The sequence below is a fragment of the Oryza glaberrima genome, chromosome 3, assembly GCF_000147395.1.
Source record: "Oryza glaberrima chromosome 3, OglaRS2, whole genome shotgun sequence".
NCBI lineage: Eukaryota > Viridiplantae > Streptophyta > Magnoliopsida > Poales > Poaceae > Oryza > Oryza glaberrima.
In genome coordinates, this window is record NC_068328.1 from 16,636,120 (window position 1) to 16,655,873 (window position 19,754).

General features: G+C 43.5%; 1 protein-coding gene across 2 annotated transcripts; it reads right to left on the reverse strand.

Moving 5' to 3' along the window:
- Positions 1-402: 402 nt before the first annotated feature.
- LOC127767627 (probable 6-phosphogluconolactonase 1) lies at positions 403-5,278 on the reverse strand. Of its 2 annotated transcripts, none has more exons than XM_052293024.1 (4): positions 5,018-5,278; positions 2,598-2,835; positions 2,354-2,489; positions 403-1,175 (listed from the first exon to the last, which is right to left on the reverse strand). In XM_052293024.1, the coding sequence occupies exons 2-4, from the start codon at positions 2,831-2,833 to the stop codon at positions 657-659; spliced, it is 891 nt and encodes a 296-aa protein (XP_052148984.1). In that variant the 5' UTR covers positions 2,834-2,835; positions 5,018-5,278; the 3' UTR covers positions 403-656. The 2 variants fall into 2 exon arrangements, with proteins under 2 accessions (XP_052148984.1, XP_052148982.1); XM_052293022.1 differs by lacking the exon at positions 5,018-5,278 and adding an exon at positions 4,747-5,011.
- Between the last annotated feature and the right edge of the window lie 14,476 nt (positions 5,279-19,754).

Sequence of the window (19,754 nt, forward strand, 5' to 3'; positions counted from 1 at the left end):
ACCTCATAAACCCAGACTTAAATCTAGAGGTGCCCGACACATTTTAATTTCTTACCGTAACATCAGTGTAATACAGCAAACAGCATTCAAGTACAGGCCTTAACTTTTCTTTCCACCACCGGTTTTTAGTTAAGCAAAAAAGTATGTATTGTGCTATTTCCTAAAAGATACTACAACGTACACTGTTTTTTTTAAATACACTTAATTTCCTTTTCCTCATTGAGGAAACATAGAGACAACGAGCAGCTTAATCTGAGTTATCGCCAGAGTTCAGCCAATCCAAATATGCTCTGATGAACATTGCTAGTTCTGCCATGCAAAAGAACAATCAGAGCAAAAGAATGCAACTTAAACTCACATATAATAGAGTGCACACCAAGCATCGCTAACATATTCGGCCAATATTTGAACTTAGCTACTCTCAGTAACTTCTGTGAGTTCTCAAAATAAAGTACAGATTACATCTCTATTACCCATGCGCCATGGTCAACTCCAAAAAGACACGGAGATTTTCATATTCTCAAATCCAAGTACCTTCAAAACGAGCACCTGAACTGCTTACTACCAAGGTAATGGAGGAAAGCATCTTCCATCAAAAACCATCAACTACTACATGATCAACTCTTCATAGGCAGCAAAAAGGGAATGCCAAGTCGCTAATACTTTGGATGTTCATACCCATCGTTCTTGGTCTTGGCCTCAAGAAACGAGGCACTCGCCTTGTCCAAAAACCAAACCAACTTACCGTCCGTTGGCTGAACCATTCTTGCAGGAATTGATGGAGCATCAGGACCCTCTGCACCGTCAGAGATGGCAAAATACACAGCCTTTGCCTTGTCTTCTCCGGTGGCCACTACGGCGATGTTCGATGCCGAGTTTATCACGGGAAGGGTGAAGGTGATCCTCTCCGGTGGCGGCACCGGAGAGTCGGTGATGTAGGTGACCCAGTCGTCCTTGAGCTCAAGTGCAGGATGGTTGGGGAACAATGAGGCTACATGACCATCAGAGCCGATGCTAAGGAGGATCAGATCAAACTTGGGGCAGTCGTTGCTCTCTGAAACTCCGACTGTGCGAATCTTGACCAGCTGACGGATGACGAATTCGTAGTCCGTCGCTGCATCCTCCACCGTCACATTGTCATTGATGGAGTAGACGTGACCATTAAGAATAGGCACCTACAAAACCCAATTCAGATGTAACGAATTCATGGTTCACTCAAAAGAAACCTTGGAGTGCCTTATATTAATTAACAAGTCACAGCTACATCGTACTTCCAACAAAGCTGTAAGTTTGTGAAGTTTACTTAACATAAAACCTAATGTTAATGCCACCAGTGATTTGTAGAACCAAAACATAGAGAGACCTTGCAACATCCTTCTTTTTTACATTAATTATGACAAAACCAACAAATACGCCAACTTATCTAAGGCTTTGATGTGCAATTGAGCAAATGATCCTTTGTTAAAAGTTCAGGTAGATAAACTTTTAACAATATGACAGGATGGCAAGCAGATACAGTATAGATATGAAATCTAAAACTGTGTTGTAAGCTCTTTAAACTTCACTATGAGTGTAAGATTACCAAACCAAGAACCATATAACTGGTATATACCAGTGTGGTTCAACTGACAAGATATTTTCCTGTACCAATAATGCACACTCATTTGGATAAGCTCTTCAATCGGATAACATCTGCTGGATATAGTAATGAGAAGATAAGCAAATATGTGGTAGGCATGCAGCTGGCACCCCCAGAGTAGTTGGAACAACTACAACTGTTGGTAGGCCGAATGTAGCCTTAATGCGGATTAATTATTGAGAAAAGGATTTTGCATGATCTGCACAGACCAGACCACATCCCAAGTCAAACAAAAAATATTGCTCGGAAACCATTGTGTAAACAAAGCATTTACTTTTGGATTAAATAATATTGCATCTATGTTTTCCGATCAGATTGCAGTACCAGATTACCAGATCAGAGCACATGTATTGGTTTCATTATTGCTTATCAAAATGTATTTGATGCAACTGCAATTTTTTTAGATAATGGAAATGGATTACATCTCCGGCCTCAACTGCAATGCCTGGGTGAAATATAGAAGGCAAATAAATTACTATCATACACAGAGTTTTGAACCAGGGGACAAGCATAGTTTAGATTAACAGATATAAACTTCCACAGATTCTCATCTAAAAATCCTTTGTTTTTCTTGTTATAGTGGCATGTGTATCAGTACACATGCACAATAATTAACTCAGATTGGTGAAACAAAGAAACCGATAAACAAAAGGATGGACTATACAAGCACCCTAGATTACTTTAGCATATGGAGTACTTCTTAAGCTGATATACCTTGGAGAGAAAATCTTCTTTTGTTGATTTATAGTAGCTATCCACATGGTTCTTAGCCACCGCACGTTCATCAGCCCAGAAGATGTACCATTTAGACCAATCCAGGGTTTTGTTGTATGGTGCTTCACAAAGTTTCCTGTTTGAAGGAAAAAAAAAGCAATTTAGGTACAGAATCTTGAAGGCACACATACTGGAAAACGCGAACTGAAATATTAGTTAGTGAAGCTAATGGAAGCAGTGTTACCGCATAAAACTGATAAGAGGCCCTCCAGACAGGGCAATAGCAAAGTAACCTCTTTCCTTAATAGAAATTTCTGAAACTTGTGAAATATACTCAGCCAGATCTGTTGCCATCTCGTCTGAACTCTCAAACATCCTGATTTCGTTATTCTTCTTGGGTTCATATGAGGCCACAATTTCCCTCTCCATTGTTCTATTTTCTGTTGAACTTGAATGCCAGCTATTATTCCAACTGAGCATCCCTATGTAAGAAGTACGTGAAGAGATGAACTTTCAACTTGGCACCCCAGAAGGCAATGTCCAATTGATTCGGAAACATCAATAAACAAACATGATTCAGCTTCTAATTCTTTACAAGTAAGAAGGAAGGTCATATATTTAGTGTATTTTCTTGTTATGGGCTTATGGCAAAGAAAACAAACATCTGCATTGAATACTTTGACTACCAAATATCCTCCATCATTTATCCTTCAGAATCATTTTGTCAGAGTTTTCTTCATCAGAACAGATATTTGAAACCTAAGCATGATGTATACGGTCAATCTCAACTGATCTATATTAGCCCTAACATGTAATAACTTGTGTACACCGCTATATGTTGATAAAGACAACAGCTTATTGCTATCTAACAAAATGTTAAACCTGAAAATTTTCAACAAGATGAAACATAGACTGAATAAGTAAAACGCTACACAGCAAGGTGCTTCTCTCTGCTTAGAAAAACAGTGTACCTCTTGAGTCTGGAAACACAATGTTCAATATCTTGTTGGCATTTTTTTTTAATAAAAGATATCTGCACTAGTTGTAGTAAAAGAGCTTAAAACATTTGTCCAGCAACAGAGAGGTGCTTCAATATGCATGGTTTTTTAAAGATAATAAGCTTGCTAAATGGAAAAAAGTGTTGTCTCTAATCGACTATATATGCATTCACAAACAAAAGACTAGAAATTTTAATAGAAGAAATTGAGCAGCATAAGATCGCTAAATAACTATGACGATTGGAACATGCCACTAGAAGACAATTGGATTTATTCAAGATTATGATGTGACAGAGATATAGTATAGTATGCTAACCTTGCGAACACACCTCTTTTTTGTTTTGTGAAAATAATTTAGCAAACTATGGCCAGATAGAAAACCGTAAATACACTCATGTCACTCAAAATCTGAAGTCCCAATACATTGTCAACAGAACAAGCATCTATTCCATTCCAGCCCGGCAGAAATGATAATCAAGAAGTATAGCAGGTTAAGACGAAGCCACTGCGTAACTCAAATATTGTGCTGCTTAATGGTTAGACATGAACATTTAAAAAAACCCCAAGAAAAAAAGGTGTAAATAAGAAATATTTTTTAAAAACCATTAAGAGGTGTTCATCTGAAAAACATTATCAAAGAACCAACAATGTTTTGACCAGCAAATCATACTAGCATGAGAAAGGAAGAATAATTTGCTTAAATGTTCAACTCTCAAGGAAGGGGAAAAAGCTGACAAGAACTGTAACGGGAAGTGAGGGGAAGCAAACAAAGCAAAAGCTATGTTGCCACTGCAAGCTCTAGCAGCCATCATTTGGGCAAAGAGCTTGAGAGCACATCAAAGATTCCAAGCTTTTTTGTTTTCAGAATCACATAAAAAAGCATCCAAAAGGGAAGCAACTGGTAACTAGAGAGAGAGAGAGAGAGAGAGAGGAACTATTCTACTCACTTTACTACTACTTTACCCAGATCAAATTCAGAAGGGGGGAAAATAACAGTACAAATCAACCATAGGAAACTAGTACTGAACTGCTTCCAACAGCCATTGCTCAAGAAACGAGAAGAGCTTAGCTACCTGCACGAATCGAGCTGACAAAACAGTGAGAAAAGAAAAAAAAAATCCAAACTTGTTGCGCAAATCAGCATCTAATCAAGTAAAGAGACACTCATTCGACCACCAATCTTGAGAGTTGAGACAGAACAGCCCCACAATCTAATCAGCAATGCCGTAACAGCAGAAGAAGACGGTAACGATCCGTCAGAAAAAGTAAAAGGTGAAGAACACAAGTACGCCCTGGTTCTTGGCTCTTGCAGCAGCAGCACCGGACTGACCGAGTGACCAACAATCCAACCAAGAACAAACCCAAGCCCCAACTCACAAGAACTGAAGAACCCACCTGCGGTTAGCATTTGCCCCTTCTCGAAGACTCGCCACAAGCCAACAAAGCTAGAGAATAATAATAATAATAATAATAATAATAATAATAATAATAATAATAATAATAATAATAATAATAATAAAAGAAGCCAAGCGAATCAAGAAAGCGGCAGATCATAAAATACGCACGCATGGGGCAGGTATATGTGCACAGGATGACGATGAGAGAAGAAGATAAACTTATCGACAAGGAAACGAATTAACGAAACTTTTGTGTGTGTGTGTGTTACCGCTATTTTAATCCCAAAGCCCCCTAATGGGAGGGATTTCGATCCGTTGTTTTTCCTCCAAAAGCTGTATCCTTCTCCTTTCTCTCGATCTCTCCAAACTCCAAGCAAGAGAGCAGAGCAGAGGCGTCTCGCGTCCGCTGGGTGGGAGGGATTAAAGAATTGGGTGAATTCGGGCGGGTCCAGCTGCAGTGAAATGCAGCGCAGGACGTACGTGCGGGTGCGCAGCTGATCCTTATCACGATCTACCGACCCCTCGCTCTCATGAGTGATGATGAGTCCCCTCCTCTCTCTCTCTCTCCTTGCTTCCTTTGATTGTCGATGCTTCGAATGTTCTCGAGTGTTCTCTTTTTTTCTTTTTTCTTTTTCTGTTTTGAAGATTACTGTTGCCGGTAACAAACCATCTCTAATATCCGAAATTTTACGCAATATAAATATTTCTAGTACATGATTCAAATTCAAAGAAATCTAAGCATTTCTCTACCCAACCAGGTGCTTAGGAGGAAAAATTCAAACAATTCAAAATATTACAAGTAAGATGACTGAAAAGGAATGTTCCCCATATTCTTAATATTTGCTAAACAAAACTAAAAATGCTTATATAATCCATATTTAGGAACCGATGGAGTAGTCATTAATACGCCGTGGCCTCGTTGGTAGAAGTAATAAGTAAGGCGAGCAATTATTGTTCTCAATTTGATTGAGTGAAATGATTTAATCCACCAGTTGATCCATGTAACTCTTTTAAGTTTTTTAAAAAATTACTTTGTGGGCCATTACATAGAAATATACTTTTTTGGTATATTTTATGTACACGATTATAATGGACTCCAGTACGAGCATTTCGAAGAGAATGAAAAGGAGTCATAAGTGACACTAAAATCAAAGTTTTTATATGGTTGCTGCATAGAAAAGTAGTTCTAATAAAGAATAACCTTGCTAAAAGGAGGGGTGATAAGCATTATTGCTTTTGCGATATGAAATAGACAATTCAAAACCTTTTTTTAACATCAAGTTGTTCGTTTTGCTTAGCGAGATGTGTTTTTCTTTTAACATCTCTCCTTCTCATTATATCTGGAACTCCTAAGTTTATCAATCCAAGAAATTGCACCCTCTCTTTTTCTCACAGTATCAACCCTCTTCTGCCATCGTCATGATCTGGAAGAGTAAGTGTACAATGAAAATCAAAGTTTTTCTCTGGCTCCTTCTGATGAACAGGCTAAACACCCGAGAAATGCTCCAAAGAAAACAAGTAAATCTCCAAAGTGGGCCAAACTGTGTCATGTGCACTCATGCAATGGTTGAAGATGCCTCGCATCTATTCTTTACATGCCATTTTTCTCAGCAATGTTGGCATCTCTTGGGAATTTACTAGAACCTTAATATGGAATTCTTACACATGATAATCACAGCTTGAAGAAACTTTGTGCACCCCTTCTTTGTTGAAGTTATTGGAATTGCCTGTTGGAACATTTGGACAAGGAGGAATGACTTCATCTTTAACAACATCCCTGTCTCCTTCTCTACCTTGGAAAATTGGCTTCAAAGGAGAGTTTGTTCTACACAGTGGTGGAGGCAGGGCCTGGCTAGCATGGGCAGCTGCCCGGGCTCCATGCCATCGCAACACACTTACACACATTGCTCCACAGCATAAACAACATTTACTCATTAATTGTTTACATAATTATGTTGCTTCCTGGTTCCAATGAAGGTTAATTAGATGACTAGCCAACAAACAAGCAAAGCAAGGGCAAAATCATCATATCGCTAATCTTGCTTTCCTGATGTATAGTAGCCCCGTACTCTAACTCATTAACAATAAACAACCATAAATTGTAACTTGGCAACAATCAACTTTACTTTTGTCTATGATAAGCGGTCCAATTTTTTATATATAGTTTTTATCTCTTGTTAGACTTGCCCAGGCTCAAGAAAATTTCTGGCTCTGCCACTGGTTCTACATATGCATATCTCCTTCTCTACCTTGGAAAAGTGGCTTCAAAGGAGAGTTTGTTCTACATATGCATAGAGAAAAAGTTGTTGATATCCCCCTCTAGCAATCATGGATTAGCTCCCTCAATTAGCTGCTCCTCTCTTCTTTTTTTTTTCTCTTGTAAATTCTCTCTGTCCCACCCCCCTTAAATCCACTCTATTTTATATATATATATATATATATATATATATATATATATATATATATATATATATATATACACACACACACACACACACACACACACACACACACATCTCTCCTTCTTGAAATGCCAAAAGTATTTTGTTAACTAGAAGGACCTCTTTAGGCGTAGAGGGAGGGTGAATATGCAATATAAAACTTAGTACGAAGCGGAAGCTAAAAGGAAAAGTCGGATATTCCGAAGTGTTAGATATTCTAATACAACTAGAAATTCTGATATGAAAATCAAAAATTATAATCTGCACAAGGCAGCAAGCTAAGCCAAGCAAGCAAGATCCTGGCTTTCACAAACTTCTCTCAACCTACCACACTCGGATCAGTGGCTCAATGGTGACACCTAAACATCTAGGAGTTCTCAACCTCCAATAGTAATAGATGTAACAAGAACTCCTTGAAGTTGAAAAGCTAGTGCTCAAAAGACCAATCAAGAACTCACCAAGTACAAGATCTTCCAAAACCAACTCATTCGCACAAAATCAAATTGTGTAGAATGAGAGAGGATAAGGTTTGGAAAGTAAGGCTCAAAGTGAATCTCAAGAAGAGGAGGGGGGTATTTATAGCCCACTCCTAAATCTACCGTTAGAGGCAAAGATTCTTCATATTGGATATTCCGATGCGATCATGAGAAATTCCAACCAGTTTGAATTACATCCTCCAACCTAGCCAAAAACCAACACATCGCATATTCCAATAAGCATATCGGAACTTCGAGCATGTTTGGATTGATGCCCTACCAAAATTTTGGTAGTGCCAAAGTAGTGCCAAAGATTTGGCACTACCAAAATTTTGGTAGGGTAGAGTTGAAAATGTTCATTTGGATTGAAGCCAAAATATGCCAATAAGAGACAAGTTCATGGGCAGAGCTAAATTAGTGGCATAAGTAGTGTTTTAATAGAGGTCTACCAAAATTTTGGTAGGGTAGCCATCCAAACTGGCCCTTCCTATATTTCTTCATACATAAGCATTTTGCGCCATATTAGATGGCCTATTCAGATTGTAACCAAAATTAACCTTACCAAATTCTAGCGATGCCAAAATTTTGGCAAGTTGGCAATATTACCAAAATTTTGGCAGGATTCCTTATGTATGTACCAAAGTTTGGCAACAAACTAAATGTAGACACTTTTTTGGCAACTTTGCCAAAAAATGATATAGTTAAAAATGGCATCAATCTGAACAACCCCTCTTCCAAAGCCATATCGGAAATTCCGATCCATTGAAAATTCCAGCAACTTGAAAGTTTTTCCAAATGAAACACTTTGCTAATAGATTTCAGTTTTTCAAACATAGATTTCAAAGCGGCATATCTCTTTATAGTATGGCTTTTGCTATGGATAAAAATTGAAAAAGGATTACCTTCGAAAACTTTTGCCGTACATTTCATTCCAATTGAATTGAATCACCAAAACAATTCTTTTCATGCCATTTGAAAGACTAAAACACTATACATATTCTCAATAAACATTGTTAGTCCTTCCTAATTAGAGATGGCAATGGGGACCCGATCACCAATTCCCCGCGGTGAATTCACATATTAGGGGATGGGGATGGTTGATATCTACCATCTATGGGAAATCTAATGGTCCAAAACTCATCACCATTAGGGATGGTAGGGGCGGAGATGATGCACCACTCCCCATCCCCGTCCCTGCGGTGGCCTGCATGCAGTGCAGCTAGGGACCAATTCTAGACTTTATAGTCGTTTTGGCCCAAAAAATTGAAGCCCAATGACCACGTATTTTCTAATCCTAGTCAACCAGTCAACCCTCCCCATCTCCAAATTTTTTCAGACTCCAATCTCCACCTACGCACAGCGCCACTGCCTCTCCTCGCGTGAGAGCGGTCCCGCCCCTAGCCGTCAACACTCGCACGGCGCCTCTGACTGTTGTCGGGCCGCCCGCCTCCTTCGCTCGTCGTTGCGCGGCCCGTCGCTAGTCAGCATGCCATCTGCCGCCACACATTCCTCTGCCGACATGGCTTCGGCCTCCTCCCCCCGTAAGCTCTGACGACGACAAAGCAAGGTGAGCACATGCTATAATCCCTAGTCATTTCTCTGTACTCCATAAACGCATTGTACTCCCCTCATTTCCTTGCTATCAAATAATTGACTAATGCCCATATATTTCACTTGTTCTTGCATGCAGGGACTTGCACTGGGCCTGGCCCAAATACACTTATTGGGCTCATCAACGAACCTTCCATATATTGGAATGCACTATATAAACAGAGGAGGGGGGCTACTCATTAGTACAGTTGATTGGAGGATTGAATAGAAAAAAGTCTCATCTTAAACGTTGTGTCTCCACTTTCTGTGGAATTACGGGACTCTCTTGGACTACTTCGTGTAGCAGGAAGGTTGCGTAATACGTTATCAGGCATGAAGCTCTACCGGAGACCAAGATAGAAGAAGGGTAAGAAACTCGAGAATCCTCTTTGCATCTTGTAGATTGAATTGCAGAAATAAATTCCTTGCATCTTCCTGCAGTGGCGGAGACAGAAATTATATAAGACTAGGGCTAAGGTAGGGCTCGACTAATGGAGTATTAGTTTTCTGGAAAATTTACATGGTGAATTAACAAAATTTAAGTAAGCTTTTGGAGGCAAGCCTAGGGCTCAAGCCATAGCTGCCCTAGAGGCCTGCCTCTACCCCTGTCTTCCACGTTCCGTTTTTTAACTCCCGACGAAAACCGCCATCGCCGACTTGGAGTCGCCGGCATCTAGCCGACTGGAGTTTTCTCGGCATCCTCCGTCATGGCAGAGACGAACTCGCTAATACAAGCATGGATCGGAGACGGACCTGAGGCACGGCGTCACGCCGCCGCCCACGCCACTGCACGGCATCGAACCACGGTCGCCGGCCACGCCGCTGCACGGCACCGCCGAGAACCGCGACCGCCTCGTGTGCTGCCGCGCACCGCCGCCGGCTGCGCCTCGCACGGTGCCGCCGCCCGCCGCAGTGCTCACCGCGAGCTGTCGCCGGACGCACGGCGTTGACCACGGCGCCGCACGGCCCCAGCAGTGCCGCGCTCCGCCACGCCAACGCCGCACCCTCGTCACGCCGCCAACACAGCCGCCGCACCGTCGCCGCGCCGACCGCACGGCCGCCGCTCCCTCATCGCGCCGGCCACGCTCCGGCAGCAACGCCAAGCGCTGCAGCGAGCCGCCGCCGGCCGCGCCTCGCATGGCGCTGCCACGCGCCACCGCCAGCAACCACGCCGGATTCAACGGGAAAATAAGGAAAGAGGAAGAAGAAAAGAAGGAAAGAAAAAAAAAAGAAAAAAGAAAGTAATTGATGATTTTGCAAAAAGGCCCCAGATTTTCTGAAAATTGTGCGCATATCTCTCAGCATGGAGATTCCTTGCGCCTAGACCCTAGAATTTCAGAAATTTCCATTTTTATCCCTCCACCTCATGGAAACTTAGTAAAGGGCCCCTGTACTTGCATATTTCACCTATATTTCATATTTAAGCATTTCCTTTTTATGTCTCATGAATTTTTGAATTTGATTTTCATGAGGCATTATTTACTGTTAATTGATAGTTTGAAATTTCATTTTTGAGTACTTATATGAATATATGCACCCTTTTGTCCTCTTTATATGAATATTTGTATGAATTTATATGAACGCTACTATTTCTTTATTGAAAAACTTGCATCTCCTACGTATAATTTTCATTCCCTATTGAATAATTCACATTTCCTATTGAACAAGTTGCATTCCCTAAGAATATAAATATTGGAAAATCATGAAATATTTGCATTCATATTTGCAATCATGTTACTAGTAGTAACTTATGAATATTTTGTCTAGATCGTCCTTGGAGCCAAGAAGCTCCGCCAGACAATCGGGATGGGTACCCGCAGGACCGTGCGCCTACACCTTATGAGAATGATCAGGCGCTGCACTTCCTGCAATACCACCTCCGCGCCACGCTCAAGAATGAGTACATGGGATTGCGGAGCCCACTCACTCTTTGGACTGCACTAAAGAAGCGGTTCGAGAAATTGAAGTACACCATCCTGCCCCAAGCAGAGTAGGGCTGGGCTTGCCTAAGGTTCGCCGACTTCAAGAGCGTCTCCGAGTACAACTCCACACTGCACGGATCTGTATTAGCCTCTCCCTCTGTGGCAAGGTTGTCATGGATGTGGAAAAGATTGAGAATACGCTCTCCACCTTCCACCCTAGTGCCGTGTAGAGCGCTCGTAACTACAGGCAAGCGTCATACAAGGAGTATGATGAGATGATCGACATCATGCAGGTGTCTGAGTCTCATGATGAGGTTCTCCGTAAGAATTTTGTCTTCCAGCCACCTGGCAAGAGTGTTGGTCTTGAAGTCAATGCTAGAAGTTGCAAGGTCCGCAAGCCCACCCAGAGGAGGAGGGGCAAGCGTGATGGGAAGAAGGCAACCGAGAAGTCAGAGGAAAAAGCTCCAGCTGCCCAGGAAGCACAGGGAGGCAAGGGCAAGAAGGAAGCCAAGCCAGCTCGCAATGACAAGCCATATGGCCAGCAGGACCAGACATGCTACAAGTGTGGGATTTGGGGGCCACTGGAGCTATATTTGAGAGGAGCCTTAGCACGTCGTCGACGCATACTAGGCCAGCAGGAATGCCAAGGCGTCCGCAGAGGCACACATGGTTGAGGCTCACAGTACGGCTACTCCCTCCACCACTACTCTACTTGACGCCCTTGCAGCTACAGCAAGTACAACAAATGAAGAGGCCGTCACACAGGAGCAGATCTTTGTAGAGCTCGATACTCTGGTTGATTCCATTTGAGTATTTGATGCCCCTACTTTATTTCGTAAGCTAAGTTGCATTATGAACAATTTGAATAATGGTTTTGTAAGCTCTATGAGAGCATAACATTTATTTTGTGATTTGCCTTGCATGGCTAGACTTTATTTCCAATATTTTGTTGCATTTCGCTCTACGGTAAAGTTTACTCCCTGTCTTGATATAGTAATGTTTTACTTTATCCACATAGACAATATGCATAGCCTAAGGTGAAAGGAACATTGTGGAACAAAAGCACCACAAAGTGTAATCTTGAGAGACATGAGACAAGTTCAGTCTATGGAAAGACGTGAACTACCTTCACAACCGCACGCAATGATTGTGAAGGATATCGTTTTTCCCGTAGAAAAGCGATTACACCTCAATTCTCTTGAGAATCGCAAACTCTCGTACAAAAGTTCCCTTATAGGAACTAGAAGATTAGAGAAGCATACTCATCACCTAAGCATGCGAGAACAATGTCCTCACTAAGAAATGTAGGCTAAAGTAGACTATTTCATAGTCAGTTTTTTCTTAGAATTTAGAATATTGCAAATGAACATAGCACAAATGATGAGGACATCCTCCACTATTACCCGCTGGCAAAGACGCAAAAGTCAGGCGGTGACCGTGTGAGCCTCTGAATAATCCCACCTTGCTTAGCTTGGGAGGAGGAAACCACCTTAAAAGGGAGAGCCACCCTTCGCCTATTGGACTAGTCTTTTAGGGAGATTGGGCCTTTCCCCGAGTGGGTGTGCCAAAGAACTGTTGGGGTCCGGGCAACCTTAAGTTATTGGGCCTCGACCAACCCCACCTAGGCCGGATTGATCATTTGGTATCAGAGTTGGGCCCTTGTTAAGGGGGTGGGAATGATGATGACATCCTCCACTATTACCCACTGGCAAAGACGTAAAAGTCGGGTGGCGACCGTGTGAGCCTTTGAATAATCCCACTTTGCTTAGCTTGGGAGGAGGAAGCCACCCTTCCCCTATTGGACTAGTCTTTTAGGGAGATTTGGCCTTTCTCCGAGTGGGTGTGCCAAAGAACTGTTGGGGTCCGGGCAACCTCAAATTATTGGGCCTCGGCCAACCCCACCTAGGCCGGATTGATCAACAAACAAGCCCACGTCATCTGTCGTATCGCAACGATGAGATATTTGTCGCGCGCACTGCTTGAGTGCCTCGCGCCAGGCTTGCGCATCATATAGCATCATGACACGCACTAAGGCCGCTACTAGCGCCGTGCTCTAAATGCCGTACTATGCACCAACTAGCAACCCTGCTATACTGGAGACTGGACGAATCACGAAGCATTAGCACACGCCATGCAACTCCTCTAAATGCCGTACTATGCACCAACTAGCAACCCCGCTGTACTGGGGACTGGACGAATCATGAAGCATTTGCACACGCCATGCAACTCCTACCATGTGCCATAGTTGCACCGGCTGCATACCCCATGGTCACTCTGGTCGCGCATGCCGTTGAACATCGGATGCGTGTCAAACACCGACCACCACATGAATTCCGACATACCTTAAGGTATACCGGAACAAATTCGCGCATACCGCATGAATTCGCATACATATTTAACCCTTTAATGAATCATCTGATACATACTGCGCTTATGAAAAAGCTGCCATTGTGTCTAATTGACACTACGCCCTTGCCAAATCGATCCTGCAAGATCATGCACGTTGGCATCAGCACGTTAAGAAAAGCACTAAGTACCGGACGTCCACAAGAATAGGACTAAAAATGTCCACTGCACCATTATTGAAAATCCCGCCACTTGAATGGACTCGTAGTTCCAAAGGCAGCGAATTTTTTCAATATTCGGACTATTTGAAATGTGTTGTCCACTTAAAAGAATACTAGTGTTGACTCGACACACGTGCATATCCCACAACCATAAGGGCTCCCTCCGAAAAAATTGGAAATTTTTAATAGAAGTATGAACATAGCCTAAATTCCTTGACAATAAGAAGGATTATTTCCAGTCATTTAGGGGGAGAGAAATAACCCTTAAATGATAAATGTCAGGAAAAATGGTCAAAGAAAGGATGGATGCACATTTAATCAAGCACTAGCAAATGCAAAGTATGAAAAGCACACTTTGTAATTGGATAACTGCCTATCAAAGAAAGGATGGATGCACATTTAATCAAGCTCTAGCAAATGCAAAGTATGAAAAGCACACTTTGTAATTGGATAACTGCCTATCACTTTTGTGATTTTGGAGAGCATGACTAAGTTGCATTACCCGAATATAATGCACCGGAGGAGGGTGAAATACCGAAGAATGCAATGGTATACCTCATCTTGTCTAGAGGCCTCGAGAAAAATAATGGGACAAGAACTCCGGCTCCTTAAATCCCTAAAGTAACTGGAGACGTCTGGTGAAAACGAGACAACACTAGTACACAAAACGCTATAGGTGCCGGTTGGGAACCGTCAATAGGTACCGGTTTCCCAGCCGGCACCAATTGGTCGGCATCAATGACACTAGGTCATAGAACCGGCACCTTTGTGCTCTCCCCGATTAAAAAAAAAGGAAGCCAGCTCCAAGCCAAGCCAAAATCAAATCTCACAGATGAACAACAATCCATCTCACAAATACATATCACAGATGAACAACAATGCATATCACAAATCAAATCCATATCACAATCACAGATGAAATGCATGAACTCACTCTCACCAATTCCTGGCTGTAGTCCCTCACCGCGCGCCACCGGGTGCCTCTCCGTGCGCCGCCGCCGGGCACGGGCCGCGCCGGCCATGGGAGGACAGATCCGAGCGGATCCGCCGCCTCTCCACGCGCCGCCCGTGGGGACGCCGCCTGTCGAGGGGGGTGCGGAGGGGGAGGAGGACGCCGCCTGTCGCGGAGGTGGAAGGAGTGAAGGAGGAGGGGGCCGGAGTGGAGGGCGGCGGAGGAGGAGCTGAGGGGGAGATCGGAGGAGGAGAGGAGCCCGCTGCCACCCACTACCTCCCCCACTGGCTCCCCTCACGCTAGATCTGGCGGAGGGGAGCTCGCCGCCTCCGCCAGGCAGCCGCGCCGACCGCGGGAGCCCGCCTCCTCCGCCGGGCAGCCGTCGCGAGAAAGAGGGGGGGGGGGGGGGAGGGAGAGAGACGCAAAAGAGAAAGGGGAGGGAGAGATAATACGAGAGATCGAGAAGGATACGAGTAGATAAAGACGTGGTGGGTGTGGTGCGTGGATGGGCTCGGCTCGTCAGCTCGACTCAAAGCTATACGTGCCGGTTTTTAAAAACAACCGGTTCCTATAATATATTATAGGTGTCGGTTCTTTAATTAACCGACACCTATAATATATTATAGGTGCCGGTTCTAGCATGTTTAAAGGTGTCGGTTCTGTATTTTTCCACCGCTAGGAGGTGGGAAAAGCTCTATTGGTGTCGGTTTTAAATGAACCAGCACCTATGAGCCGGTCCCTATGAAGGTTTTTGTAGTAGTGCAAAAAAGAACTCTCAAGCTCATAGTCACTAAAAGTAACCCCGGAATTTAAAGGGGAGCCAGTTCAGAGCTGACAAATGGTATGGAACCTCAGAACAAGCATACCACATCTTCCTATCAAGGAAGAAAACCAGCAGTTGGAGTGCACACCAATGCCGGTAAAATGAAAGAGTCATGCCCATATCAAAGAATAGAAGCATAAGAAAATTGCATATCCCCATATATCCATAGATACTCACATAAGTGGCACATACAACCAATAGGAATTGGTAATGAGACCTGCTATGGGCAATATTCTCTTCATACAACAAATCATTGGCAGTCAACCCGGAGTTGAAAATCAACTAAAAGATCAACCCACAAAGCTGACCTATAGTTGACAATGAATGGCTAAAGAAATTTTGGATTGGGCACTCACATACAAGCATTAAAAGTCCCAAACCAAGTTGATGATCCGAATATCATCGCATAAAGAAATAAAGCTCACTCTTTCCGAACGAGTTTGAGATAAAATAGATAGAAACCTATGTTGCTTAGGCCCGTAAACCTACAACACATGAAGAAGTGAACCATAGTATATCAGAATGTGAAAATACATAGGTTCCTTGGATATAGTTCACCATTTCTAGCAAGTAACCTGGTTCGAGCTTTGTCCAAACCCCAAAATCATTATCAAGAAGGTAATGATATGTGCGTCGCACTAGCACTAATAGACTATACGAACTCTATAAGTTATGGAAAAATCATGCAAGATTTGACCTTTGAAGCATCACTCGAACTATCTTTTGAAAAGATATGAGCAACGAGTTTTGATGGTTCACACTTAAAAGAGATGCAAAATTCAGGGGGAGAATTCTGCCAGTCTATTAACAAAAGCTTGAACTGAAAAATCAAGTACCCAAAACTGATTAAGAAAATCGATACAAGAATTTGGGTAGATTGTACTCTTTTTTCCTTGGATAAGTTTTCCTGCAGTTTCTTATCAAGGTTTTTAATGTAGAAAACCTACACCACGGCATCCCGTGGAGACGGGATCCCCTCCTCCTACCTCACTCCTCTCCCCAAAATCATCAGAATCCTCTCCTCCTGCCTCACTCTCCTCCCCCAAATCACACGGCACTGCAGCCCTCCCTTTCCCTCTCCTCTCTCTCTCTCTCTCTGAAGAAGGCCGAGCGGAGACGAAGCCGGCCGGGAGGAAGGGGTCGTCGTCGTCGTTTCCGGCGGCCGAGGAGGAGGACGACGGTACTACGTCGGCGAGGTCGGCCAACCCTCGGCGGGGTCGCCCTCGAGCTCGCCTCCCCTTGCTGCGACGCTCTGGCTCGCCGCCCTCGTCGGTCGGGTGTGCGCCGGGGAGTCGTCGCCTCGGGGAGGGCAGAAGCGGGAGCTCCCCTCGTCCTCGCCCTCGGCCTCTGCGTCACCGTTGTCCCCGCTGCGGCCTGCCGCTTTTGCGCCTCCGGGATGGACGTCGGCAGCCCGCGTCGACCTGCAACAGGTATGGCCGTCAACCTCCTCCTCGAGACTTCTCGCGCTCTCTGGCTCGGGCCTCGCCCCTCATCTCGCCGTGCCTCCTCGACGCCATCGTCCGCCGTTGCGGCCCTCCCTCCCCCACATCTCCTGCTCTTTTTTGACAGTACCCTCTGATACCCCACAAGTATCAGGCTTGATACCTTAGTACCAAGGTTTGATACCTAGGTATCACCCGGTACCTTAGGTACCGGGCATCAGGTATCGATCGATATCTAGTCGGTACCAAAGGTACCAGGTACCAGGTACCAACCGGTACCTAAGGTATCAGGTACTAGGGGAGCACACATCCCTCACCTCGCCGTGCCTCCTTGACGCCATCCTCCGCCGTTGCGGCGCTCCCTCCCCCACGTCTCCTCTTTTTGACGGTACCCTCTGATACCCCATAAGTATCAGGCTTGATACCTTGATACCAAGGTCTGATACCTAGGTACCATCCGGTACCTTGGGTACCGGGCATCAGGTATCGGTCGATACCTAGTCGGTACCAAAGGTACCAGGTACCAACCGGTACCTAAGGTACCAGGTACTAGGGGAGCACACGTGGGCAGAGGAAAGAAAAATGGAGAGTCACTTAAAATATCCCATTGCAACAGTATCCCGTGGGCTAGCAGCCCTCTTTTTAATGAGGCAATCTATACGACATACGTGCGTATGCTATGTACTCTTTCTTCAATTTTTCTTACTGGGTTTTTATGGAGTTTTAAAAAGGCATGGACATCACGCGGTGAGTGCCCAAGGGGGAGTGTTAAGAAACTTTGAGCTTGGCCCATGAAGGCCTGGCCCAAATACTCTTATTGGGCCCATCACCGAACCTTCCATATATTGGAATGCCCTGTATAAAGAGAGAGAGAGGGGTACTCATTAGTACAGTTGATTGGAGGATTGATTAGAAAAGAGAGTCTCACCCCTAAACTTTGTGTCTCCACTTTTTTAAGAATTATGGGACCCTTAGGAGGGTTGCATAATACTTTAAGGGACTGTTTAGGTATCAATAGGGTGATTTTTTTTAGTTGCACTCAAATTTCTTGCCGTGCGATAGAGAAACGTGGAACGATCTCCCTCTCCCGAACGAGACCCTCCTTATTGGGTCAGATCTATCCACAGTGCGTGCGGAACTGTGAGTCTGTAACTTATCCTTCTTGGGTCGGATCTATCCACAGGCCCGTTTTGTTAAGCCCATAGCATTTGCAGGTCTGTTTTTCTGAGCCCAGATTGCATTTGTCCACATTGCAGGAACAAACTGGACCTAGATTTGCAGGGCAATAAGTTCACTTTGACTCCCTTAACTAGTGACCGAATCTGATTCGTATCCCTAAACCACAATACCGGATATATCGATCCCTCAATTATCAAAACCGGTGTAATTTGACTTCCTCGGTGGTTTTGGAGCACGGTTTTGCTGATGTGGCGCCTACATGGCGGTGTTGACTTGGTTTTCATCCTACGTGGCACTTAGGTGGCATTAGAATTAAAAAAATATGTGGGACCTATTTATCATTTACAAAAAATATTGTGGGACCCACATGTCAGCATCCCTCTTTAACCCCTCTCTCTTTCTCTTCCCCTTTAGCCGTGGCGACAGTGGAGTGGTGGCGGCGGGCACTGGAGCAACGACGGTGGCAGGCGGGCGAGGGGATTGCAGCAGCAAGCGGCGGCCTGCTTGTTGTCGTGCCACTGGATCGGGAGGGGGCCTCCCACGCCAATCGATCTCCTTGCCCATCCACTGCTACCGCTGGCTTCCGTCCCCTCCATCCCCATGTCCATCAAGGTCCTCGTGATCTCGATGAGAAGAAGAAGAAGTGATCTCGATGAGAAGAAGAAGAAGTCCCCTCCCGGTGCCGTCGCTGCCGGCGGCCCCTTCGCTACTCCATCGACCATCGGCCGACCCCTTTGCTTACAAAACTAACAAAACTAGTTATAGGTGGTAGCTCTGAAGTAAGCACTATTAGCTAACAAAACTAATCTCCATTGACTGAAATTTGCTACTCCCTCCGTCCCACAATATAAGGGATTTTGAGTTTTTGATTGCAACGTTTGACCACTCGTCTTATTTAATTTTTTTTTGCAAATATAAAAAACGAAAAGTTGTGCTTAAATTACTGTAGATAATAAAGTAAGTCACAAATAAAATAAATAATAATTTCAAAAAATTTTGAATAAGACAAGTGGTCAAACGTTACATGCAAAAACTCAAAATCCCTTATATTATGGGACGGAGGGAGTAGGTACTAACAAAACTAAAAAAAAAGTAGGAGTTTTACAAACAAAACTAAAAAAATTACTAATCTCTATTGATTGAAGTTTTATACTAGGTACTAACAAAACTAAAAAAATTTACTAATATCTATTGACTGAAGTTTTATACTAGGTACTAATAAAACTAAAAATAATGTAGGAATTTTGCAAACAAAACTAAAAATTACTCATCTGTATTGCCTGAAATTTGTTAGGTACTAACAAAACGTACAAAACTAGTACTATGCATTCATAGACTACTAGTTTCCTCTGAAATTTGTTAACAGACTATGCATTTGAAATATGACAAAACTCAATTAGTTTATATTGTACAAATATTTACAATTAATTGTAAGTAATTGTAGAGGCTGAGAAAACTAAGTATTTTTTGTTAGTACATGACAAAACCCGGCCTACTTACAGAAATTTGCTTACAAAGCTTACTATTTATTAGTAGAAGACAAAACAGATCATGCGTTTGGCTTATATAAGAGGGTATGTTCAGTGACAAGAACTCACCTTGGAAGAAAACAGA

What these genes read in the sequence shown, in the direction of transcription:
- LOC127767627 (XM_052293022.1), bottom strand. An exon ending in CCTCTTATCAGTTTTATGCG is followed by an intron (nt 2,490 to 2,597) that starts GTAACACTGCTT and finishes TCCTTCAAACAG; the next exon opens with GAAACTTTGTGAAGCACCAT. An exon ending in AAGAAGATTTTCTCTCCAAG is followed by an intron (nt 1,176 to 2,353) that starts GTATATCAGCTT and finishes TGGGTTTTGTAG; the next exon opens with GTGCCTATTCTTAATGGTCA.